The sequence below is a fragment of the Arachis hypogaea genome, chromosome 18 (assembly GCF_003086295.3).
Source record: "Arachis hypogaea cultivar Tifrunner chromosome 18, arahy.Tifrunner.gnm2.J5K5, whole genome shotgun sequence".
Classification (NCBI taxonomy): Eukaryota; Viridiplantae; Streptophyta; class Magnoliopsida; order Fabales; family Fabaceae; genus Arachis; species Arachis hypogaea.
Window position 1 is genome coordinate 123,927,935 of NC_092053.1, and position 27,123 is coordinate 123,955,057.

General features: G+C 33.0%; 2 protein-coding genes across 2 annotated transcripts; both read left to right on the forward strand.

The window, feature by feature from the left end:
• Positions 1-20,379: 20,379 nt before the first annotated feature.
• On the forward strand, positions 20,380-23,534 carry LOC112770434 (annexin D3-like). Its single transcript, XM_072225054.1, has 6 exons — positions 20,380-20,810; positions 21,063-21,186; positions 21,480-21,710; positions 22,502-22,714; positions 23,191-23,259; positions 23,321-23,534. The coding sequence occupies exons 1-6, from the start codon at positions 20,380-20,382 to the stop codon at positions 23,528-23,530; spliced, it is 1,278 nt and encodes a 425-aa protein (XP_072081155.1). The 3' UTR covers positions 23,531-23,534.
• Positions 23,535-25,225: 1,691 nt separating this feature from the next.
• LOC140181462 (glutathione S-transferase T3-like) lies at positions 25,226-25,792 on the forward strand. The gene has a single exon (XM_072225055.1). The coding sequence runs from the start codon at positions 25,226-25,228 to the stop codon at positions 25,790-25,792; it is 567 nt and encodes a 188-aa protein (XP_072081156.1).
• The last annotated feature ends 1,331 nt before the right edge of the window (positions 25,793-27,123 follow it).

Below are 27,123 nucleotides of genomic sequence, written 5' to 3' on the forward strand. Positions count from 1 at the left end.
TGGTTTTGGATTGTAGATGAGCTTCTGAACATATTTGACCTCATTTTCTTCATGGTAGCTTGATTTGTACTTGAGGCTTGGCAGATTTTTTCACAGTTTTGTTGGTGTAGCTTAAATGAGGAAATCAGCCTTGAGATGCTCCGACCGGATGCAATCTTCCTTTTTGTTGTATCCCGAAACTTGCTTGAACTTGGTAACAAACTTTTTGTTCTTCACCGAGACCTAGCCCCAGAACTTTTCTATTCTTTCTTTTTTCTTTGTTCAGAGAGTGATGTGATAGAAGAGAAAGAGAGTGGAGCGAGAAGCGAGAGTTTGGCTTTCGGTGGAAGCTAAATGGGTATCAATTGAGTTGAACTTGGGGTTCTTCAAGTTTCTGAATGGTGAGCTTTTGGTGGAATTACTGAACGGGCTTGGATCTTTTCTTTAGGCCTATTTGTTTTCTTTCTTTCTCATGATTCAGCCATTCAATTTTGGATTGGATTGTTGCTATAGTTGAATTGGAATTGGTCAAGATTTGTATGTGTGGGCTTGCTATTTGAAGGACCTTGGTTATTTTTACCTTGGGCCTGTGTGTGTGAATTTTCAGCACACAAACACAATAAAATCATACAAACAAATAACAAATAATGTCTGTTCATCACTTTAATTATCTTTCTCTTGATGACAAACATTATAAAATGAATTGAAAAAAAAATGAGATGAGTTTTAGATACTTTCCGTTGGTGTTTTCCTTTGACATGAGACTCTCCCTTTCTTTTGATCACCAAACTCCTCCTGAATATTTGCTTTGATCAACCTGATTTGAACAATCCATTCATAGAAAGAATGCCAATATTCAAAATATACAAAAACTTCAAATACTTAGTCAGAGCATGATTATAACAATTCAAGAGCTCAAAACATGTATAGCCCATGTTCATAATCAGAGCTACACACTTCATTTTGATCAGAATAGAAATAGCATCGAAACAAATATTGTTTCAATTCATTTTCATACTTTCTCCCCCCTTTTGTTATCAAGGAGGGAAACTTGCAGGCAAAGGCATCAATAAATAGAGCAAAATAGCAAGCTAAGTAGGCATAATTAACAAAGTTAAAGGTCTAGAGTTATTACAACCATCCCAAATAAAATAGTATTCAAATGAAACTAGAAAATAGTCAACGAAATTCAGAATTTAGAGACAGCAAGGTATCAAACTTCTAATGGTAGCAGGGAGCAAGACTAGGCATCAGATTCCTCTTCTTCAGTCTCCAAGATGTCTTCCTCTTTTTCTGACATGACTTGGTCCTCATCAAGTGAATCAAGGTGCTTCAAAAGTACCTCAATCCTATCATGAAATTTCATCAAAGATTTCTTATTTCGAATATCAATCTTCCAAGTTTGTTAGCTTGATTGGACCATTTGCTTGGTCATTGACACAAACTCTTTTGTTTCCCAATATGCGACTTGCCTCCTCACCTTTTTTCATCCAACTGCTGCCTCCATTAGCCTACTTCCTCGCCTTTGCTTGGATCTTTTTTGGCGGTGATGTTGTTTTGTCCGAGGTCCATCGCCATTTTCGTAGTCTGGTTAACACTCGGTTTGGCAACGGCATCATAATTCCTCCCCTTTTGCGCAACTCTTCTTCCTTGTTGTTGCTACCGATTTCATCTTCTCCAGAAAGCTCTGCTACGCTGCAATTTGCCGTCGCCCATGTCACTCTCTATAATTCCTCCCTCTTACTGAATTTCACGCTAACAAGTCTGCCAGTGGGTATCTTTCCACCATTATTTTGTAACAAATTCTCAAGGTTGAATTGTCCATCTTAGATGTCATACTGTTGGGTCATTTTAGGAGCAAAAAGTGCTTCTGTTTTTTACTTCATCAGAACTAGATGCATTAGACCATTGTCCTCAGCAAAACAATATAGAAAGTACGTTATTAGCAACTTGAAAGTATCAAATGTTGGCATCTGTAATGCCGTTTTTCTCTTTCATTAGCTGGCACATCCAATGCATAACTAATAGAAGCAGTAACCTCTGTGACATTCTATGGATTTACCAAGATAGCACAGCACTGTAAGACCCAAAACTTTTGAAAAGCCTTATTCTAAATTGATTTCAATTTATTTATTTATTAAAGACTTTAATTTTAGAAATTATTTAATTAAAGCTAATTAAAGCAAGTTTTGATAATTAAATTAGAATCTTTGTATAATTTTATAACTGTTGGATAATTTTCTATATTTGAACTATAAAATTTAGTAATTGCAAAATAATAAGAATTTTGTATAAATTGATTTAAAGAATTGAGATTTTAGAATTTAATATTTTAATTTTTATGAATAAAGAAAATTAATTACATTATCTCTAATTATTGAATTAGAGTATTTATTTGAAAATAATTTATAAATTGATAATTAAATAGTATTTTCACAAATATTATTAGTGGATTAAAAATTGGTTCTTGGTTTTCAATTACTCCTAATTTTAGTGAAATGATTGAACTACCCATAATCCTAATTCCCAAATTGGGAACCTAATTCCAAATCCCTAACCTAATTTCCCTTTCCCAGCTGCCATTACCCCCTTCTCCTTTCTGAAACCCCAACACACACACATGCACAGAGATGGAGAAGAGAGAAAGAGAGGACGCCAGCAGAGAAGAAGAGGGGAGGGAGCCGCACCACCACCATCCAGCTTGTCGCGCCGCTGCCACGGTGCTGTCGTGGTCGCTGAGAAGAGAAGAGAAGAGAAGAGAGGGAGAAGAGGAACGCAGCCAGTAGCCAGGGGTAGTCGCCATCACCGCCTTGGAGCCATCACCGTTGCCGAGCCGCACGTCATCACCGCTGCGAATCGCGAGCAGAGGAGAGGGATAGACGCGTTCGTGAGGGAGCTGCTGCCGTGGAGAAACTCATCGTCGCGACCGTCGCAGCACCGCCATCCTCGCGCCAGTCACCGCCGCTGTCAGTAATGAAATTCGTCGCTGCCATCCGCGCCTTCGTTGCCGTTAGAATCGCACGCCACCGCTAGAAGGATCTTCGTTGCCATCGTTGAAGCAAACGAGAGAGAAGGAGACGTGGAAGGAGGATCCGTTGAACCGAGCTTGCTGCCGTCACGTCCTGCCTAGCCACCGTCATCGAAGCCTTACTACCGTTGATTGAGGATGTTATCGTGGAGCTCAAGGATAACGCGCAGAAGTTGAGTGGAGTTGTCCTTCCGTTGCTGAAATCATGCTTCCATTTCTGCCCTGTACTGCTAGGATCCATTCACCATTTTGCCCGCCTCTGTTCCAGTGGAGTTTTTTGTTCTTCATGGTGAGACTGAATTTTTTTGCTTCCTTCACCATGATAATTTATTTTAGTTTTACCTAAAAGCCATTTTATGTTACTTTTAATTTATGTCAGAATAAACTGTTGTTGTTCGGTGTTGATGTTGCTGCAGTTGCAGTTCCAAACCCCATTTGATTCTAGCTTTGGTTCTGTTTCGAGCTGCGTTGCCATCTGGGTAGTCACCAACCACAACTGCCGTTGCTGGAGCTCACCGGAGCTGCTGCTATGCCGTTCCTTCTTTTATTCTTAACTTCAGTAAGTTGTTCTTGCCTCGAAACCCCTTTAGTTGCTATTCTGTTATCTTACACTGAGGTTTTGTCACGATAATTGCTATAAGTTTAAGTTTCAGTTATTATATGCTATGATTAGAGTTGCTGGAGTTAAAGCTGTAATTGATTTTGGGGCTGAGGGAAAGGGTTTCTGGTGACAGATTTAATTTATGGATTCGACTTTTCGAGGTAGGGGCGTTTTCATTAAACTTATTTTTATTCTTAAGAGTTGTTATAAATTGATATTTAAGCAAATAATTATTTTTAGTGATTATGGAGTCTTACGAATTGAACTGAATTGCCTTGAATGAATGTGATTGCTTACTTAACTGTGGCTATTTCTGAATATTGAGTTGGTATTGAGATAGTGAGTGGAAGATTAATTTGAAAATCTGGTTTGCATGTTTATCAAGTATAATTTGAGAATTGAAAAATGATTTGATGTTAGAGTTAATTTGGGTTGGAAAACGGCTTGAGATTTATGAATGACTCAGATTTGAAACCGTTGGAAAGGGTTTGAGTAAATGTTGGTTGGCTTTGTTGGAAATGATTGAGATCTGGAAAGGATTATAATATTGGAAATAAGCTTGATTTATTGAAAAATGAGTTTAAATTGAAAATGGTCTGAGATATTGAAATTGGTCTGACTTTTGAAATTGAATTGAAAGGAGTTTGAGAAATGATTTTGTTGGGACTCGAAAAGGGTGGCAGAGTCTGAGTTTTAGAGGAGATGCTGCCGAAATTTTATAAAATAGAAGTTTCATTTGAAGTAATTATTTTAAAAAGGTTTAATTTTAAGCATTATATGGTTTAAGATTACTTTATTTATCAAAAAAAAAATTTATGTTTTGAATTGGGATTGTTAATGAATGGAATGGAAGGGAGGATGATGAGGATTTTCTTTGAAATATGGTTTTTAAATGAATTTGAAAATGAGATATGGATTGACGAATGATGATGATGTTGAGAATGTTGAGAATGTAGAACTGATGAATTTGAAAATAAGATGTGGCTTATGAATTTGAATTATCTGAGATACGAGGTTCCTTGGATAAAGTGCTGTGGCTTGCCACCACGTGTACCAGGTTGAAAACTCGATACTCTGTTGATCCTACGACGTAAGTGTGACCAGGCACTATATAAATTCCCGGGAATGTTACCCCCATTGAGCAATATTGATTATTTGAGAAAAAAAACTATGCATAGACTCTTGGAGATGCACGTCGGGGGACAGTCTAAGGACAATTCAGACTTGTCGGGTTGGCTGGATAACCGACAGATGATCCTCATCAGCCATAGGACAGGTATGCATCATATGCATTTGTATGCTTTGCTTGGGTTTGAACTTTTTTTGGTCTGCCTAATTGCTAAACTGTTCTTAACTGCTACTTGAACAATTTACTGTAACTGCTACCTACTTGTGCTTTCCTTATCTGTCTTGCCTGTGTTTGTCCTGGCGTGCTACATTTGAGAATAAACTTTGGTGTTGAATTAATGATTGTGTTGTTTGATTGCGTGGTTGGTTTCTGATTGAGATTTTCTTATAAGAAAAGAAAGATTTTGGATTTCTAAAAGATTTAACATTGTTTCTTCGAAAAGGTTTTGAACGATTACCTATTGGTTTTTTAAAAGATTCATAAGGCAATGATAATCACTGAGCTTGGAAACTGATTTCTTATTAGATATCTTCTTATGACAAATTTGAAACTTCGTGGTGAGACCGTGTGGTTAGGTTCTCACCCCCTACAGCTTTACCTTTTCAAGAACCAGACGAAGAGGGATAAAGAAGAGTTATACTGAGTTTGGTTTATATGATGTTGTGTTAATTAGATTATTTTCTTCCCTCGTCTTTGTTATTACAAGTTTGTAAGAGGGATAGGAGTTGTATGTTCTATATGTATATATTATATTATGAGATATTATGTAAGGAGTCTTATATATGAATCTATGTCTGCTTGCATTTTTCTTAAGATAAAGTATTTATTTCCGGTTTTCAAAAAAATCAGCGATACAATGTCGAGTCACAGGCTCCTATTTTAATATTTAGTATGTAAAGTAGTCGTAATACCTCTTGCTATCAGAGTAGCGCAGCCGGAAACATGACTTCTGATAGTGAGGGTGTTACATTATGGTATCAGAGCGGTCTTTCCTGTAGAGCCTGAGGAATGGACCGATTATGCTTCAATTGCATACTCTGAGTGTCTGTCATGTTATAGGTATTGTCCGAATGATGAGAATTAGAGCTTTATGCACATGACAGTCTTTTGATTAACGCTGTTAGCTTACCATTGCATATATGTTGATATTAAGTCTGGCCAGCTTAATGTTGATGGTTTACGTGTACGGTAAAGTTAATGGGTTATCATGGACAAAGTAGAATTAATAAGTGATGCGGTTCACGGGTTCTGGGAGAGTTAGAAATTAATTTTTGAAGTTAGTTCCGTTTTGACGTATAATCTTGTTCGTGTCGTGTAGCTTAGTACACCGTTTTCTCTTTTATTGGTTTTATGTTGGAATTTCTTGTTCTAGATTTTTCCTTTTAGGATATGATTTGACTCTGTTCCTAGTGATACTTATTCATTTCTATATATATATTTCTGCTTGATTATAATCCTGATTATTCACTTGAAATCATTTGGAACCTTTATCCTTGACGTTGCTCATATTTCTCTCTACGAATCATGAGTTTTTCCTTTGAGTTGGTTTTGAACTTGTTTCGCATGACAATGGTTCTTAATTCTTTGAAAAACGTCAGATGTTATTCGTTGATTAGTTTACACCGAAGGTAGGTGCTTTAGTCATGCCACATGATGCGCGTATTGCTTATTCTTCGATTTATCATCTTTTTCACTCCTTGTTTCAATTCTTTTTGGAACCAGATTTGATTATCCATCATTGTTATTATTTATGCATTTCTTTATAAATTCTGTATCCTTTTATTCGATCTTAAATTTGTTCTAGCGTAACACATAATTCTTAATACTTGAGTGATTTGAAACCGTGAGAGTTACGATTCGTAGCAAGCTAATTGTGTAATTTGGTTCTTCTACTTCGCCTTCTACAACTTATGCGTATTTTGCACAGGTTACAATTTTTGATCCTGTTTTCCTCTAAATGAATAAAGTACTCCCCTTGGTAAAAATTTCGAGTTTGTCTTGGTATGAGATAACAATTCTAGTAATATTCTTTCGAAGTTTTTGTTTCAGAATCTTCGTTGAGAAGAGTTTTGATCTTTTTATTTTATCTGATCTTGTCTGTAACCATTCTTTAAATTCTGGATATGACTATCTCTGGTCTTACATGTACTTTCCTACAAGAAATAAATAAATCCTTTATGTAGCTAAAAACATACTTGTTTTTAAAGGTACTATCTATACTCTTATTAACTATATAGGAACACTTTACATTAGATTTCTTTCCTTGAACATAATTTGATTCTCCTTCAATATTTACTCAAATTTTTATTTATGTCTTTACTTGATTATGTACTCTAAGATTCTTGATAAGAAATTTTTGCTTCTATTCTAGTTAATCTCTAATTGACAAACTTCATATAATTTATTTTAAATTGGATTGTTTTGACGCAATACCTTATTAAAGCTTCTAGTAATTATTTTGGGAAAGTGAATTTATTCCTTCATAGGGTTACAACTTGATTTTTCCTTTCGGTACATCTTCTTGTTTTTGTACATCCTTGCTTACTTATAATTTCAAATATTTCTCCAAGTTTTTGTAAAACACCATTTTGATTGCTTATTCTTCTTTATCAAAATTTGTATTCCTTTGAGCAACCTTCAAACTTATTTTGGTACAACATACCACTTTTTATAATCTCGTTCTAAGGTTTTTGTTTCGGATTCCATAGAAAAAAATTTTCAATTTAGTTCTTTTGCTGGATTCTATTCGTAGCTCTACTTTAAATTTCAATAAAATCGTTTTGAAACTTAGCATATATTCACTGATATGAAGCTTTAAAACTTTCTTATGCAATCGAAACCTATTTGTTTATAACGTACTAAGTATTCTTTTATTGACTAATTTACCTCGAACTTTCTCTTCTGAATAGAATTTAGTTCTACCTCTAAGTTTGATATAAATTTTTATGCATATTCTTGTTTGATTATGATCTTTTAAGATTTTTCAACATTTTTAGCTCAATTAATTTCATTATTTCAAGTTTTGCACAAATCTAATTTAACTTGAATTTGTTTTAACATAACCCAATATTTACGCTTCTGTTACCTCTCTTGAAGGATATCTATTTCATATTTTTTCTTTTTAGAATGAGAAATCATACTTTCTTAGATTTTTCCATACTTTTGAGTTTTGCAAATGATGTCGTTAATTCAATTATTCCTCTTTTGTGAACTTAATGTTCCTCTGTTTTGGCTTGAACTTATTTCAATTTAAATCATCACTACTTTTCTTATTTCTTATAGAGTTCTTGGATTCAAATTTCCTATTTAGATGTAAAATAATTTTCTTTCCAGAACATTTTTTCGTGCCTGTAAATTGTTACTTAGTTGCAATCTTACGCACCCTCCTAAATTTATATAAATTTTATCCTCGTCACTTATTCATCTTTTCCTTAGATTTGTAACTCCTTGAATATACTGGTGCTTATCTCAATGTCACACGTGGTCCCTAGAAGTTAAAAACCAAAGCGTTAGTTTTCAAGGAATAACTAGTAGTTGAGAAGGTGAACTTGGACAAGTTTAAAAACGCCGTAGGTTATGACGTTTAAACTTCAGGAAATGAATATTGTTGAGAAGATATTCAAGTTTTCGGTAGCTCAATTCGTATAAAATGACGACTCGCAACAAGTTAGCTAAGTAGTCGGAGCAACGTGAGATAGATAGGTGTAAGGTGAAACTTGTAACACGGTAGTTCTTTAGGACACGGTTCGTGAATGCGAAAGGTGAAGCCTATAAGTATGTGACATCAAAAGGAGTTGTGATAGTGAGCTATGTTAAAACCCTCAAGGTTGACACCATGTAACCCCTTTTCTTTTGACCCTATTTTGTAACTTCTGCTTTACACCATGCTTTTCCTTTATTTCTAAGTCTTATGGTTTATCTACTATTTGAAAATATATATATATATATATATATATACCAAAATTTTTTGTTTTTCTAGAGTATTCAAAAGAAAGGTATTAAAATCATGTAATATTTCCTGTAATATGCTAAATTTTCTTATCTAAAAAGCATTTGGACAATAGAGTACTGATTCTTTATATTACCTTGTGTATTCTTTTAATTTTCGAGGACGAAAATTTTTATAAGGTGGGTAGGATGTAAGACTCAAAACTTTTGAAAAGCCTTATTCTAAATTGATTTCAATTTATTTGTTCATTAAAGACTTTAATTTTAGAAATTATTTAATTAAAGCTAATTAAATCAAGTTTTGATAATTAAATTAGAATCTTTGTATAATTTTATAATTGTTAGATAATTTTCTATATTTGAACTATAAAATTTAGTAATTGCAAAATAATAAGAATTTTGTATAAATTGATTTAAAGAATTGAGATTTTAGAATTTAATATTTTAATTTTTATGAATAAAGAAAATTAATTACATTTATCTCTAATTATATAATTAGAGTATTTATTTGAAAATAATTTATAAATTGATAATTAAATAGTATTTTCACAAATATTATTAGTGGATTAAAAATTGGTTCTTGGTTTTCAATTACTCCTAATTTTAGTGAAATGATTGAACTACCCCTAATCCTAATTCCCAAATTGGGAACCTAATTCCAAATCCCTAACCTAATTTTCCTTTCCCAGCTGCCATTACCCCCTTCTCCTTTCTGAAACCCCAACACACACACATGCACAGAGATGGAGAAGAGAGAAAGAGAGGGCGCCAGCGGAGAAGAAGAGGGGAGGGAGCTGCGCCACCACCATCCAGCTCGTCGCGCCGCTGCCACGGAGCCGTCGTGGTCGCCGAGAAGAGAAGAGAGGGAGAAGAGGAACGCAGCCAGTAGCCAAGGGTAGTCACCGTCGCCGCCTTGGAGCCATCACCGTTGCCGAGCCGCACGTCATCACCGCTGCGAATCGCGAGCAGAGGAGAGGGATAGACGCGTTCGCGAGGGAGCTGTCGCCGTGGAGAAACTCATCGCCGCGACCGTCGCAGCACCGCCATCCTCGCGCCAGTCACCGCCGCTGTCAGTAATGAAACCCGTCGCCGCCATCCGTGCCTCCGTTGCCGTTAGAATCGCACGCCGCCGCTGGAAGGATCTTCATTGCCATCGTTGAAGCGAACGAGAGAGAAGGAGACGTGGAAGGAGGAGCCGTTGAAGCGAGCTTGCTGCCGTCACGTCCTGCCTAGCCACCGTCATCGAAGCCTTACTGCCGTTGATTGAGGATGTTATCGTGGAGCTCAAGGATAACGCGTAGAAGTTAAGTGGAGTTGTCCTTCCATTGCTGAAATCATGCTTCGATTTCTGCCCTGTACTACCTGGATCCATTCACCATTTTGCCCGCCTCTGTTCCAGTGGAGTTTGCTGTTCTTCATGGTGAGACTGAATTTGTTTTGCTTCCTTCACCATGATAATTTGTTTTAGTTTCACCTAAAAGCCATTTTATGTTACTTTTAATTTATGTCAGAATAAACTGTTGTTGTTCGGTGTTGATGTTGCTGCAGTTGCAGTTCCAAACCCCATTTGATTCTAGCTTTGGTTCTGTTTCGAGCTGCGTTGCCATCTGGGTAGTCACCAACCACAGCTGCCGTTGCTGGAGCTCACCGGAGCTGCTGCTATGCCGTTCCTTCTTTTATTCTTAACTTCAGTAAGTTGTTCTCGCCTCGAAACCCCTTTAGTTGCTATTCCGTTATCTTACACTGAGGTTTTGTCACGATAATTGCTATAAGTTTGAGTTTCAGTTATTATATGCTATGATTAGAGTTGCTGGAGTTAAAGCTGCAATTGATTTTGGGGCTGAGGGAAAGGGTTTCTGGTGACAGATTTAATTTATGGATTCGACTTTTCGAGGTAGGGGCGTTTTCATTAAACTTATTTTTATTCTTAAGAGTTGTTATAAATTGATATTTAAGCAAATAATTATTTTTAGTGATTATGGAGTCTTACGAATTGAACTGAATTGCTTTGAATGAATGTGATTGCTTACTTAACTGTGGCTATTTCTGAATATTGAGTTGGTATTGAGATAGTGAGTGGAAGATTAATTTGAAAATCTGGTTTGCATGTTTATCAAGTATAATTTGAGAATTGAAAAATGATATGATGGAAAGTTAATTTGGGTTGGAAAATGGCTTGAGATTTATGAATGACTCGGATTTAAAACCGTTGGAAAGGGTTTGAGTAAATGTTGGTTGGCTTTGTTGGAAATGATTGAGATCTAGAAAGGATTATAATATTGGAAATAAGCTTGATTTATTGAAAAATGAGTTTAAATTGAAAATGGTCTGAGATATTGAAATTGGTCTGATTTTTGAAATTGAATTGAAAGGAGTTTGAGAAATGGTTTTGTTGGGACCCGAAAAGGGTGGCAGAGTCCGAGTTTTAGAGGAGATGCTGCCGAAATTTTATAAAATTAGAAGTTTCATTTGAAGTAATTATTTTAAAAAGGTTTAATTTTAAGCATTATATGGTTTAAGATTACTTTATTTATCAAAGAAAGAATTATATTTTGTATTGGGATTGTTAATGAATGGAATGGAAAGGAGGATGATGAGGATTTTCTTTGAAATATGGTTTTTAAATGAATTTGAAAATGAGATATGGATTGATGAATGATGATGATGTTGAGAATGTTGAGAATGTTGAACTTATGAATTTGGAAATGAGATGTGGCTTATGAATTTGAATTATGTGAGATACGAGGTTCCCTGGATAAAGTGTTGTGGCTTGCCACTACGTGTACCAGGTTGAAAACTCGATACTCTGTTGACCCTACGACGTAAGTGTGACCGGACACTATATAAATTCCCGGGAATGTTACCCCCATTTTGCAATATTGATTATTTGAGAAAAAAAACTATGCATAGACACTTGCGGATGCACGTCGGGGGACAGTCTAAGGACAATTCAGACTTGTCGGGTTGGCTGGATAACCGACAGATGAGCCTCATCAGCCATAGGACAGGCATGCATCATATGCATTTGTATGCTTTGCTTGGGTTTGAACTTGTTTTGGTCTGCCTAATTGCTAAACTGTTCTTAACTGCTACTTGAACTATTTGCTGTAACTGCTACCTACTTGTGCTTTCCTTGTCTGTCTTGCCTGTGTTTGTCCTGGCGTGCTACATTTGAGAATAAAATTTGGTGTTGAATTAATGATTGTATTGTTTGATTGCGTGGTTGGTTTCTGATTGAGATTTTCTTATAAGAAAAGAAAGATTTTGGATTTCTGAAAGATTAAACATTGTTTCTTCGAAAAAGGTTTTGAACGATTACCTATTGGTTTTTTAAAAGATTCATAAGGCAATGATAATCACTGAGCTTGGAAACAGATTTCTTATTAGATATCTTCTTATGAAAAATTTGAAACTCCATGGTGAGACCGTGTGGTTAGGTTCTCACCCCCTACAGCTTTACCTTTTCAGGAACCAGACGAAGAGGCATAAAGAAGAGTTATACTGAGTTTGGTTTATATGTTGTTGTGTTAATTAGATTATTTTCTTCCCTCGTCTTTGTTATTACAAGTTTGTAAGAGGGATAGGAGTTGTATGTTCTATATGTATATATTATATTATGAGATATTATGTAAGGAGTCTTATATATGAATCTATGCCTGCTTGTATTTTCTTAAGATAAAGTATTTATTTCCGATTTTCAAAGAAATCAGCGATACAGTGTCGAGTCACAGGCTCCTATTTTAATATTTAGTATGTAAAGTAGTCGTAATACCTCTTGCTATCAGAATAGCGCAGCCGAAAATGTGACTTCTGATAGTGAGGGTGTTACAAGCACCAAAAAACTGTGCAGCACCTCCAAACTGATAAATAATATAGAACCTGCAAACTCGCGCATAATTTGTAATGAATTTTCTTGGTCAAATGTAATGGATTAGTTTTGATTTTTTTCATTGTTTTTTTGTTAAACATACACAGTCCAAACCCAATCTTGTGTTTGTCCAAAAATGTATATTTTTATGTAAAAGTAAAAAAATCGCTTAAAATGAACCAAATTATTCAAAATTTTGAATTTTTTTTATAATAATCGATTCGAATAAATCAAAACACAGGTGAGGACAGTTGTCATGTAACATCTCAACTTTTTGAATCAAGTCATTATTCAATAACTAATTAATTAATTAAAATAGTAATGATTTAAAATTTAAATTCAAAATAAAAAATTAAGAAATAATGCATTTAAAAGACTAACATATCTAGGTTAAAATTTAAATATATGAAAGTCCTAGTGATAATAAATCTCTAACCGACAATAAACAACCTTTTAAGATATAGTCATAATTATTTCTATATTTATTGGATTTGAATGATATTTAGTTACATGAAAAGATAAGAAAACTAGATTTATTCCTTAAGTTCAGTACAAAATCAAATTCAAATTAAATTAGGTAGATAAATTTGTTCCAAGTCTATTGTAGAAAATCGCGCTCTTATCAGCCAACCTGATATACTAACAGTATTTCGGGAATATCTCAAGCTTTGGTTATTTGATTGACTTTGTTTAAAATTCGTTTTAAAGCTAACTCAATTATCTATAAATTTGTATCTAATAGTTATTTCCAAATCCCAAACGTAGAAAACGTTATAGGGCTTACAAAGTGACGATTTAGATTGGAGATTTCACATAAACGCGAATTAGATTCTCCTAACACAATCTGTACATACCTAAGAGCTATTTGAGTCCTTCCTTTCCAAAGTATTCTAGCCAAAGTATTCACAAAGTCTACTCATATATTGTTCAAGAAGATATCCTTTCGAATTATGCGAACTACAGAATATGAAAAGTCTTTCTGTCCAGTCAAGGATTCATACCTACATCAAAATATACACAAAGAATAGTCATGGAACAAGTTTCTCTTTGCTAAAAAATCACGTCTATTTGCATCAGAATACATATAGGAACTTCACTCGAGATAAGGGATTTTATGCTAATTTTTATATGTCATATGTTAAATGTTTTTTAATATAGATGTTAGCATTGCATGTCATGATATAATGTCTCTTTCCTTCATACGCATTATGCATTATAATAACAATCTTATGTGCATTAAAAAATTGAGGGAATGATCCTTCGGTAAAGGAAGGTGACCCCCAAAGACAAGATAATCGAGATGATCCTTCGGTAAGGGAAGGTAATCGAAAAACTTTTGGAAATCTTCGATAAAGGAAGGAGACTCCCATCAATTTTATATAATAATATATTTTTAATAACTCCCTTCTTGTGTATGTGTAAATAATCTTGATTGTAAATTGAATTGAGGGAATAATCCTTTGATAAGGGAAGGTGACCCCCAAAGACAAGATATCGATATGATCCTTCGGTAAGGGAAGGTGATCGCCAAAATGTTTGGGATAAGAACCTTCGGTAAGGGAAGGAGACTCCCACCTTTTATACCGGTTTGAGCTCAATACCTTCCATAAAAGCTACGAAAAAAATAATGAAAAATACAATAAAAAGTGTGAGCATGATTGTTCTTCTTTTATCTTTTTTTAATTCATGATTATGTTTATTATTTTATTCAAAGATCCTTCTTTTATCTAAAGTTTCTTTTTATTTGATGGATGATATTGTTTAAGATCTTTATTTTATTTAGATCTATTCTATTTGACTTATTTATACCAATGTTAGTATTCTTCTCTTATTTATTATTTATTTTGCCTTGCTTTACGGCCTATGAAAACATCAAATCAAGATTTATGAGTTTGTATTCTATATGTTTTAATGCTATAGGTATTTTGTATGTGTTACACATGTCATAATATAAGTAAATAAGAAGTATCTAAAAATCACACCACTCTAACTAACAAAGACTTTTAGAAATAATAATTGAACAACATTGCATCATCACTGTTTTTATTTTAAAACTCGGGGTGTCTGGGGATGGATACGATGACACCATATAGATAAACTATTGAGAAACTTTTGTTTCTCACCTCTCTCTCCGTACCATCTTTAGGAACGATGCAGTATAAAGCAATACACTGCTCAGTTGAGGTGAAAAGACAAGTGCACTATTAGGAGCAAGCTATCGAGGACGTAGATATAAAACAATAAGCGTTTACCTTAAGAAGGAAGAATATGGGATTGTTTTAGCCATAGTTATGCAAATTAAGAGAATTAGGATTTTCTGTGTGTTTTGTTTTGTTTTTATTGAGTGATTGCAATTATAACTATGATGTTTCTTTTTATGATTATTTGGTATGAGTAAAGCTTGTCATTGTTGTGCTTTCATAGTTTAGCATGCCCGTTTTTCATGTTAGTATTTTCAGATCCACTTATATTTTTCGACTAGTAACTATTCTAATAAAAACTAGTTATTCAATATTTTTATATATAAATTATTTTATATAAATATTTCATGTTTGTTTTAAAAAAAAAATTTCGCAAGATTTTGAATATCAATTACTAAATATAATCCAAATAAAACTTAACCTAATTTAAAAGCATTAGGGTGTTACATATTACATTCTCATGCATAATTTAAAAAAATATATATATTTTTGGTGTATGTATATGAGTGGTTCCCTTAAAATAATTGGCCCATAAAAATCACTTTTTAAACCGCCCAAGTAACATTGGTCAAATTTGTCAATTTCGCTAGAAATTAGGTTGGAGAGTTGCATTTAGCAATTTAGCATAAAACAAATTTGATTTAAAAAGAAAAAAAAAGCAATTCATTAGAACAAATGTGCATGTCAAATATAACATAAAAAAAATCTCTTTTATTTGGCAAATTTAGAACCAGGGGCAATAATAGAAAATTGGAAATCAACTTAGCTATTTAATAAGCAAAATGTTAAAGGTTCAATTTCTTCAACTTCAAAAGTTCTTGTCTTGCGGAAAGATTTACTTTCGGTGAGGAAAAAAAAAAGGTTCTCAGAGAAATGGCCTCATTGATTGTGCCACTCCCAAGTTTTCTGCCTCCTCCTGAAGAAGACTGTGCACGACTCAAAAAAGCTTCAGAGTGTAAACTCTTTCCCTTTCTCTACATATATCAGATTTTTGCTTTCAAAATATGAATTTTATGTATATATAACATTTTTCGATATAGTATTAGTATATTTTTATGTATTATTTGATGAAATATCGAGCTTCATTCGAGTTGAATCTCATATTACATCTAATAATATACAAAAACATGTTCTATTCATCATCGACATTTTTTTTTTCATTTCTTTTCCTAATTTATAGTAAGTTCCCTTTTTTAGTGTTGAACTCCTTCCTTATTAAGAAAACAAAATGTGGTTCAAATATTACATTCAAATAACATAACCCTTTTTTTTTTTTTACACAGCATTCTTAAGAGATGAGAAAACAATAGTGTCAATTTTGGGACATAGGAATGCTGAGCAAATAAAAGTAGTGAAAGAAACTTATCAACAGCTCTACGATCACTCCCTTCTTGATGATCTCAATTCTAAACTCTCTGGTGATTTAAGAGTATGTTCCGTTTTTACCCCCAGTTAATTTTTTTTTTAGAAGATGACAAATCGATCTTTGACTTTTTGATCTACGAACATTTAAATTCTTAAAAGTTTAAAAATACATTTAAGCCATAATATTTTTCAAAATTTGGACACATCGATTCCTGCGTCTAATTTGTCCCATTTAAAAACGTATGCATCCGTATCAATCAGGCCAGTACAATGAGTGTCATGTTTGATTTTTTTTAGTAAACATGAGGAATCGATATGTCTAGGTTTTGAAAATGTCAGGGATTTAAATATATTTTTAAATTCTCAAAAACTTAAATGTCCGTAGATCAAAAAGTCAATGACCTATTTGTCTTTTTCTATTTTTTTTTCTGTTGGCTCTTATTCTTGTAAATAATCTTAAAGAGTGAGTCATATCAAAGTAGATTATAAAAAGTCATAAAAAAACCAATTTTCATGCCACAATACTCGCATTTGCAACAACTACACAAATCTACAACCATGACTGCATCCATGTATAACTGCATAGCAATTTATTGAATCTCTGATTTTATATTTAAGAAATTGCAAGTAATCATTTTATAGGTGTATGAATTAAAGCCCATTTCATCCGTGTATACTCTTTTTATGAAACCCATTTTGAATTAGAATCTTGAAGTTCGTAGATTATTGTTATAAAATTTCATTTTAAATAAATTTAATTTATTTGTCTTTAATGGATATAAAAACTAGTTGTTTGATGTTACACTCGTGTGGTTATTGTTCAACTTCGATGAAAGTTGGCACATATGATTTTATGTATCTTGGTTTAAGTTATATAAATGTCATTTGATCATAGGTAACTAACTATATATGAAATAGAAAGAAGTGTATGTAACCAACACTTTCTTTTGCTAATATTTTAACAATTCAGTCAATTTCATAACAAAAAATTGGAAAAAAAAAATCTGTAATCATTGAAAAAAAATCAAAACTTAACAAAAAAAAAATCTAAAATCATAAAAAAATATCAAAAAGCTACTAAAAAAATCTAAAATTATTGAAAAGAACGTCCAACAAAACAAAAAAATATAAAAAATTATAAAAAAAACATTTAAAATCTAACAAATAAAAATATCCAAAACCTGTACTTCGTAAAAATTAATAATTGAATAACGGATTCGAAACCTTAAAAAGAAATATTTAAATTAAAACAAAAAGAAACATCTAAAATCATTAAAAAAGAACATTAAAAAAAAAACATCCATAGTTAGAACAAAAGAAAATATTTAAAATAATTGAAAAAGAACATTTAAAACCTAACAAAAAGAAACATGTGAAACCTAAACACAATACTAACATGAGAAGCAGCGGGACGGCGAGAGACGACAATCGTGAGCGATGAGGTATTCGATCATCGGTGACGGAGTGAAGGAGAGTAGCCAAGGTTAGGTCTCCGAACAACAACAGTTAGGGCTCGAAAAGGCGGTAAAGCTCAAGCTCCACAACGACAATGATGCTTTGACAGAGATAACACAGATGAGTCATGACAGACAACGTAGACGACAATGTAGACAACAGATGACGATGTAGACAACGGATGAGGCCGTAAACAGCGACAGTGGGGAACCAATTGTAGTGAAGTGTCAAAGGCAGCCGTGCGAAAGAGTGTTTCTGTAAAAAAAAAAGAAGTTGCGTGAAAGAGGTATTTTTTTCAACTTAACTAGTAGTTGGTTATAGTTAGCTAGTATCCTAATTAATTACTTAACAAAATTGTTTATATATATGTTTGGATATGTGGATATTTACTTACTACGAGTAAATTCAATTGGTTTAAATTATTGAATAATAAAATAGCTTTTTTTACTATACAAATTTCATTGATCTAATTTTAAATCATATTATATTATTTTGATAATTAAGTATGCCGAATTTTAGAAGTTTATAATATCAAAAGATCGGTAATCTAATAAACTTCATAATGCGTAAATTATATATATATATATATAGTCTATTTAGCAATTGGTAGTGTATTTTCTGTAATTTTTTTTTAAAGTTAAGAGTGAGCGAGACTCGAATTTGCGATCTTTAAATATGTATGGAGAGACTATATACTATTTGAAGTTGTCAGGTTTAATTTTTTTTATGCAAAGATTTGATTAATTAAGAATGCATATGTAGGCTCTTAGATAACAAGCATTATTAATAAAAGGGTTAAGTACGATTTTGGTCCCTAATATAGAGGTCGAAAAATTTTTTCGTCTCCAGCCTTTTTTTACCTACAAAATGGTCGCGAAAGTTTAAATTAATTTTAAAATCATCCTTCGGACGAAAATATCCTTCCCCCTTCTTTTCCAAAATCAACCAGAAGCAAAGACGCAGAGACACAAGCAAAAGCAAAAACAGAAACAGGCAGAAGCAGAATCAACAACAATGAAACAACAACAACCAGAAGAACAACAACAATAATTACAATAGATAATAAAATCAGAGCAACAACAAAAGCAGAACCAGAAACAAAAACAAAAACAGAAGCAGGCAGAAGCAGAAGCACCAACAATAAAACAACAACAACAACCAGAATCAGAAGAAGAACCACATGAATCAGAACAACAACAACAATGGGCAAGGAGGACAAGGAGTAACGGTGACCGGAGAGGAGCATCGACGACCGTCCAACCTCGCGGATCTGCTGGCGTCGACGGGACATGGCTCGATGGTGACCGACGACGGCGGTTCGCGATAAGGACGACGGCAGGGCGTGACGAACTGGACGCGGTCTCCCTTAGTGCCTCCGTTTCTCTCTTCTCTTCCTCTCCGCTTCTCTTTCTTTCTCCCTCTGCTCTCTCCTATCTTGCCGTTAGTGTGAGTTTGTGCTGAGGAAGAAAGGAAACAGCTAGATCTGGTGGTGAGGAGCAGCGACGACAGATTTCCTTCCCCACCTTCCGTCTTTTCCCTTGAAAACACCTCCCTCCCAAGCGTGATTCCCTTTCCAGTTTTTCCTTTTTCCGTTTATTTTATTTTATTTTATATTTTTTTACTTAGAGGTAATTTAGTAATAAAAATAAAAAGTTTGGTAAAAAAAGATGATTTTAAAACTAAGTTAAACTTTCGGAATTATTTTGTAGGCAAAAAAAGGTCAGGGACAAAAAAAATTTTCGGCCTCTACGTTAAGGACCACAATCGTACTTAACCCTTAATAAAATCATGTATTTTACTTATTACTTACTTGTTCAAATTTGATCTACTTCTCATTTGATTATTGCAGAAATTTTAGTATTATTTTATTGAAAGTGTACAAATATATTAGTTAATATTAAATAATTTTTATTGTTAAAATTATTTTTTAATTTTCTTTTTTGTAGAGTTTAGGATTTAAAAATGACGATTGTGATTTAAGGTTTAAGAATTAAAAATTAGATTTTAAAATTTAAAATTTATAATTAAAAATTTAGAGTTAAATTATGACAATCATAAAAATAAAGTTGTTATAGTGTTAAGAATGTGTTAATTAGAAAACAAAGGTGGAAAAAATTGTGAATATAAAAGTAAGAATTCTGCTAAGTAGACAATGAGGGTGAGAATAGGAATGTTTGTAGTGCGATTTGGATCAGTTTTGAGTCAAAAATTCATCTGATTTAAATACTAATTTTCCTTGCGGTGTAGTTTGGATTGGATGATTTTTTAAAAAAAATCTGATCTAATTTTCAGCGGTTTGGATTGGATTGGATTTGCGGTTTTATAAATAAAAAAAAAAATAAATACATATAACAAGTCTCAACATCAAAATTTAAATAATCAACAATAATATAACAAGTCTCAACAATATCTTAAAAAGCCTACGATAACATAATAATATAAATAAAATTATAGGTTAGTTAAAATAAATAAATAACATTTTGAACATAAAATATTTATTAAATAATAGTAATATATGAATAATATAAAAATGTATAACAAATTAAACATGTTATAAGTATAATTGTAAATATAATAATAAAATAATAATATTATAGCACAGTATGCGGTATGGATTGGATTTGATTGGTTATGAAAAGTAGATTCGAAAACCGATCTGATCCAATTTGTAAAAAATAGAATCCAATCAAATCTGAATTAGTGCGGTTTTAATCGATTTTCAGTTTGGATTAGATTGGATGAATGGTTTAATTTGGATCAGTTTGGATTTAAACACGCACTCTATGTCCACTAAAACAAAAAAATATGTCATCTCATTTATCCACCATAATCCTAGTCTCTCTCCTTTTATCGCAGCTGCTTCACTCCCCTGTTGTGCCGTCACCAACGCACCTCGCCGCTGCCGCCACACCGTCTGAAGAGGCAATGCGTTGTACCATCACTGCACCTTTTTCTCCCATGCGTCGTGCTGCCCTTATGCTCCCTACAACTGACGCTTTCACTGCACCTTCTTCTTCCCTGCGTCGCGCCCCCTGCTCTCGACGCCGCCGCACCTTCTTCTCCCATGCGTTGCGTTGCCTCTGTTCTTCCTGCAAGCGATGCTGCCGCTGCGCGCCTTCTTCTCCCCTCCGTGACGTGGCACCATCGCCGAGACAGAGGCCTTATTCCGCCACTGCTCCAATGCTGCACCTCTGCCCTTACTTGAGTTATTCTTACGCTGCTGCGTCGTGTTTTCAGTACTTTCATCGCAGGCCGCTTTGCTTCGTTCACTCAAATAGTATGACCCAAATAAACATCCACATCTTAGTGAAAAGAATTATTCTCATACATAGTAAAATAAACATCCTGCGAAGCATGTGCATGCATAATCAAGCAAATCAAGTAAAATACTAATAGTATATCTAAATAAACATCCATTTTAGAATAAAAAGAACTATCTGCATACATAGTAAAATGAACATCTGATTTAGTTAATAAAAAACAAGTAGCGAGACAGCAACTACGAAGAATACTGGAATCGCGATACAGCAGCAGCAACCTAGCGATGGAGATCTGAACAGTAGGCGGTTAGAGAAAATGGGAGAACGATGCGAAGAGACAAAAGGTGACATCGTTTGAAAAAAAATAATTCAAAAAAAAATTTAAAATTATGATTAAACCTAATTAATTCAAAATTTGATTTTGAAAATTAAAATTAACTTTTATTTTTTAATCTATTGTTTATGTTGTTCAGAAAAAATATTATTCCTATATACTTTCTCTAAAAATAAAAAGATCATTTAGAAAGAGACGTTGAAATTAATTACTTGAAGTTTATTCCCTAATTAGACTCTATTTTCATCTACTTATATTATCATATATGATATTTTTTTCATACTGACTTGAGAATTTGTGAAATGCACCAGAATGCCCTAGTTCTCTGGGTTCATGAACCTGAAGTAAGGCATGCAATGTTGGCAAACAAAGCATTGAAGGCTATGACTAATAAGATTAGAGAACTACAAGTTGTGGTTGAAATAGCATGTGGTAATAAAACTGTGTATGTTAATGGTGTGAGAGAAGCTTATATTGATCTCTATGGTTGCACAATTGAGGAGGACATTCTAGATTGTGTTTATGATATGCCACTTAAAAAGGTGAGAACATAAACTTATCTCAAATTCTCTTCCCAATTATTTTAGTTGTATTTTAATGACTTTTATTAACATACATGTAATAATTATTACTTAAAAAATATTTTTCAGTCAAAATAATATAGTCTTTCCCTAAAGTTGTAATTTTAATAATTTCTTAATGCATATGTGTGCTAATTTTTATTTATTTTTATTTTTTTTACTAGAGATTAAACAAGAAAGGAAAAGCAAAAGAAAGAACAGGAGAAATGTGTGCTAAGTAGTTATATGTTTGTTTGTTTTTTAAGTGGACAAAATATTTAAAATTAAAAGAGATACAGAAGGGTCACAAAATTGTGTTAGTTATGGACACAAAAATAAAAATATAAAAAAAAAAACTTATATTTCGAAATACAAAATTTAATTGGTACATTTTATGTACTTTCAATTTTCAAAAAGTGAGATATATATTAGAGATACAACTTGAAAAACTATATATATATATATATATATATATATATATATATATATATATATATATATATATATATATATATAATCGGTTACCAACTTAATAACTTATATAAAATATATGTTAAAATATAAAATATATTTTACAAATGAGTTAAACACATATATTTATATATAAATACATACATAATATAATTAATTTGATGACTGATTTGTAGTGAACATCTAACATTTTGAAGAAACAATTATTCGTTGTATTACTGCCATTGAAAATGTCATGAATCAAATTAACAAATATACATGTAAGGATGAACATATTTATAATTTTATGTATTTTTGTGCAGAGTTTGCTAGCTCTAATAAGCTCAAACAGGCATTCAAAAGAGACAACAAAGAAGGAAATTGCAGTGGAAGATGCATCTAAAATACATGAAGCCATTAGGAAAAGGAGATTAGATGATGATAGCTTTCTTTGGATACTTTCCACCAGATCCATTTCACAGCTCCGGGAAACTTTTGCAACTTACCAACAACTCTTTCACCACTCATTGGAGCAGGTTCATTATTATTTTTTTATTCTTATTATTATTATTATTATCATTCATATTATTATTTATTTTTTATTTTTTTAATTAGCTACTATTAGTCAACTTTTTTCTATACTAAAATTATTTTTTTAACACTAATTTTTTGGAGGGTTTAGAATATAAGATTTAAGATTTATCGTTTCGAATTTAGAATTTATGAGTTATGGTTTAAAGTTTAGGATTTAGGATTTAAAGTGGCCAGCAATAACAATGACTAGCCGGCAGAGAGTGCGTGAAATTGAGTTGTTGAAAGAAAGAAGACGAGAGAGATTAAAAAAAAGTAAATATAATTTAAAAAAAATTAATATCAACCAAAAGATAGTTAGTTATGTAATTAAATTGAGTAGATATTTATCCATGTTGGTATTTATAAAAGCACATTACTTATTAGATGCACGTTTGATTTTTTTTTTCTTTGTTTGTAGGACATAGCAAATTGTGGCGAGGATGATTTAGAAAATCTGTTAATTGCAGCAATACGGTGCACATGCAATCCTGAAAAACATTTTGCAAAGGTGAGTGCTTTGTAATAATATTTATTGTTAAGAATAATAAATTAAAAAGAATCCTTAACAGGTTATAAGAGAATCTATGATTGGGATTGGAACCGATGAAGAATCGCTGAACAGAGCAATTGTGAGTAGAGCAGAAGTTGACATGTTGAAAATAGAAATTGAATATGCTGCCATGTTTGACTCCAACCTTGTAAAAGATGTCTGTGGAGATACCTCAGGAAGCTATCAAAATTTCTTGATGACTTTGATGGGGAAAGATCCTCTTGAATAATCTTCATGGATAATGTATCATGCTGTTCAAGATTCAATTTTTTTGTAGATTGCACAATGAATAATAATAAAATACTTATTCAATATAACTATATAAGTAAGAACATTTTAATTAAATATTTTTTAAAGTTGTACCGACTTATTTGAGACGAAATTGTGATATCTCGGGATCTGTCACGATGATAATGTTGTGAATGTGGCTGTTCGATTTGGGGTTAATTAATGAAACTCAAGTTAAAAAAATTCTCGCAAAACATAAGATCTTAATGATTAAAATATAGAGATCTAATTATAAATTTAGTAAACCTATAACTACTAATAAAATAATTAAACTTTAATGAAATTCATAGTATTACCCTCAAATTTGAATAGCTTGAACAATTGTGTTGAAAAGCATTTGATTCTCAACCTGAAAGCATAGGGAATATTCCCTTTGAAGTCCATTTTGTTTAGTTTGTTCTTCCCATGTTTTGCTTGAAACGCAAGCTTAATTAAAAAATAAATAAAATTTCTCATAAAAATTTGCACTCCACTTTTAATCCCAAAACGAGAACCAAACTTTTAATAAGGGATGCAGATTTGGTAAATATATGGGACCATACTAAGTGAAAGAGAAGTATTGTCAATTTGTCATATCCCATCACGAGAATAATTCTTGATAACTAGGTTAAATCAATTAGTTTCAAAGTAATTAGAGTCGGATAAATTAATTGAGATTTTAGATCAACTCCAACAGTTCAAAAATTTTAAACCTCATTTACTATGTGTCAGTAAAAAGTGAGAATCTACTATTGGAGCAAATAAAAAATGAATTTTTTCACAAAGTTCGGAGCAACAAAAGTACTGCTCAAAAGGATTCTCTCTCAAAAAAATAATATTTTATTAATAAAATAAATACTTTATATATATATATATATTGAGGTGACCGTTATATATATAGTATACTTCATGTACATCATACATATTAATATTATATATACATAATTAATTAATTAAATGATTAAATTTTTATTTATATAATAATTTATATTATTATATTAAATTAGCCGTTGCAAAACTAGTCGTTGTAAAATTAGTTGTTGGAAACTAGCTGTTACTATGTTACTGTTATTATTAATAAATTAATATTTTGTTACTATATATACCACTTAGATACACTTCTATTCTCACACTCTCTACTACTCTTCTTCATCTTCTTCCAAGTTTACAAAATCAAAGTTCTACTACTATTAGTTTTTGTTCGAAAAAATAGATCCAAACCAACTCAACTCTTTCTTCAATTACTTACAAAACTTTTCTCAAATTCCAAATACCCAACAATCTCAAACCTCAAACACTCAAGTTCCAAATCAAAACTTCACACTACCAAATACATTTCAAAATCCAAATCCACAAAATCTTTCTAATTTCAATTTTCAAGCTCCTTATAATAATCAGTTTCCTATATTCCAACCGCAAAATCAAAATTCACAAACATCCCATTTTCCATTTTCATCCATATTTAACCCCTCTATCGGAAATGTTACTCCAACTTCCTTACCGTTTCCAACTCAATTCAGTGCATCAAGACGTAACTTATCTGGTGTTGGTGACTCTTCTAACCCATCCTCTCAGACTCCTATACAATCTAGTCCAAATTCGCAATATTTCGATTTTACCAACCCTCGTGGATTAGATGCTATCGACCTCAATGATGATGATATTGAAGATCGGAGAAGATAGTATTCAACACTGCCATTGGGAAGAGGATGAGATGTTGATCAGTGCGTGGTTAAATGTTTCAACTGACCCTGTAGTTGGTACCGATCAAAAGGGGGAAACATTTTGGAGTCGAATTCATAGCTACTGTGTAGAATTTTGTTCCGACATGACAAGGGGGGTAGTTGCATGTAAGAAACGATGGTATAAGATTAACAAGGCTGTTGCACAATTTGCTGGTTGCTACGATCAAGCTAGTCGAAACATAAGGAGTGGTTCAAACGCTGATGACATAAAGGAGTTGGCTTATAAACTTTATTCCACAAATTATGGTAAAAAATTTACTTTTGAGAGGCATTGGAACATGCTTCGGTTGGAGCAAAAATGGAGAAGCCAACTACCTACACAGAGTGGCGGCTCAAAGAGAACCAAGGTTAGTGCAACTAGAGCATACTCATCCTCATCAAACCCAAAAACACCGTTGGCTGACGAACCCATTGTGGACTCTCCCGTTCGCCCACAAGGATCGAAGAAGAGCAAGCGAAAAGGTAAGGAAAAAGCATAGATGTCTGAAGATTTTAGCGAAAGAAAATCATCGGTTGTCAAAAAATTATCTATCATGGAAGATATTAAGAATGTTAGAGAAAAGGAACTAATGGATAGGGAAAAAGAAAGAGAAGAGAAGAAGGAACATAGAGCAAAGATTATGGCAATCAAAGAGAAGGAGTTACAAATTTAAGCGGCAATGAAAGAATAAGAATTACAAGCTCAAGCAGCAATGAAAGAAAAAGAATTACAAACTCAGAGGTATATTAAAGAAATGGAGATAAAAGTAAAAGAAAGGGAAATGGAAAGGATGGCCAAGGAAAGGGAAAGGGAGATGGATATGCAAATACTTAATGCTGACACGTCTACAATGAGTGAAAAACGACGAGCTCTTCATGAGATTGCATGTGAGAAAATAATCGCCAAGTGGTTTACTTAATGATTCCTTGTATTCGTAGAGTAATGTAGTATGTTCTTATTTTTATTGCGTATTACTGGTTTATGATGTAGTTTGTTTTATTTACTTCTGATGTAAGTTTTTAAATTAGTCAATATTATTGTGCCCTTATTGTTCATGAAAGTGACCGTTGCAAAACTAGCCGTTAAGTAGCCGTTGCAAAACTAGCCGTTAACTAGCCGTTAACTAGCCGTTGTAAAACTAGCCGTTAACTAACCGTTAAGGTACTTATTGCAGACACACTTATAAATATCAACTATCAATGACTCTGCAACTCCACTTCAACTCTTGTTTCTTACCTCGAAAGAGAACTAAAAATTACATTTCTAAATATGGCTAGAAATTTTGATGATATGTTTAATGAGGCTTTGTATGGCAAAAGAAGACGGCAAGATAACACAGTCATAGATAATTGGATCGATGAGTGTTTACTCCAAGATTCAGAAGAAGAAGATATCGATAGAAGCTCTATCCCAATTACTCGTAGATGGATCAACAGAGATCGAGAAGCAGGACATGATCGCCTTTTTCAGGATTACTTTGCAGATGAACCGGTGTATAATGCTGACATTTTTTGACGGAGATTTCGAATGAGAAGACATGTGTTCATTTGGATAGTAGACGCTCTCTCAAACGTCGATCCGTATTTCCAACAGAGGGTTGATGCAACTGGAAGAAGAGGCTTGTCGCCACTCCAGAAATGTACCGCTGCGATACGGATGTTAGCATATCGCGTAGGAGCTGATGTTGTTGATGATTATGTGCGCATAGGCAAGAGCACTATAATTGAATACTTGAAAAAATTTGTTGAAGGTGTCATTTCGGTGTTCGAGGATGAATACTTGCGAAAACCCAAACCAAATGACGTACAACGCCTGCTACAAATGGCGGAG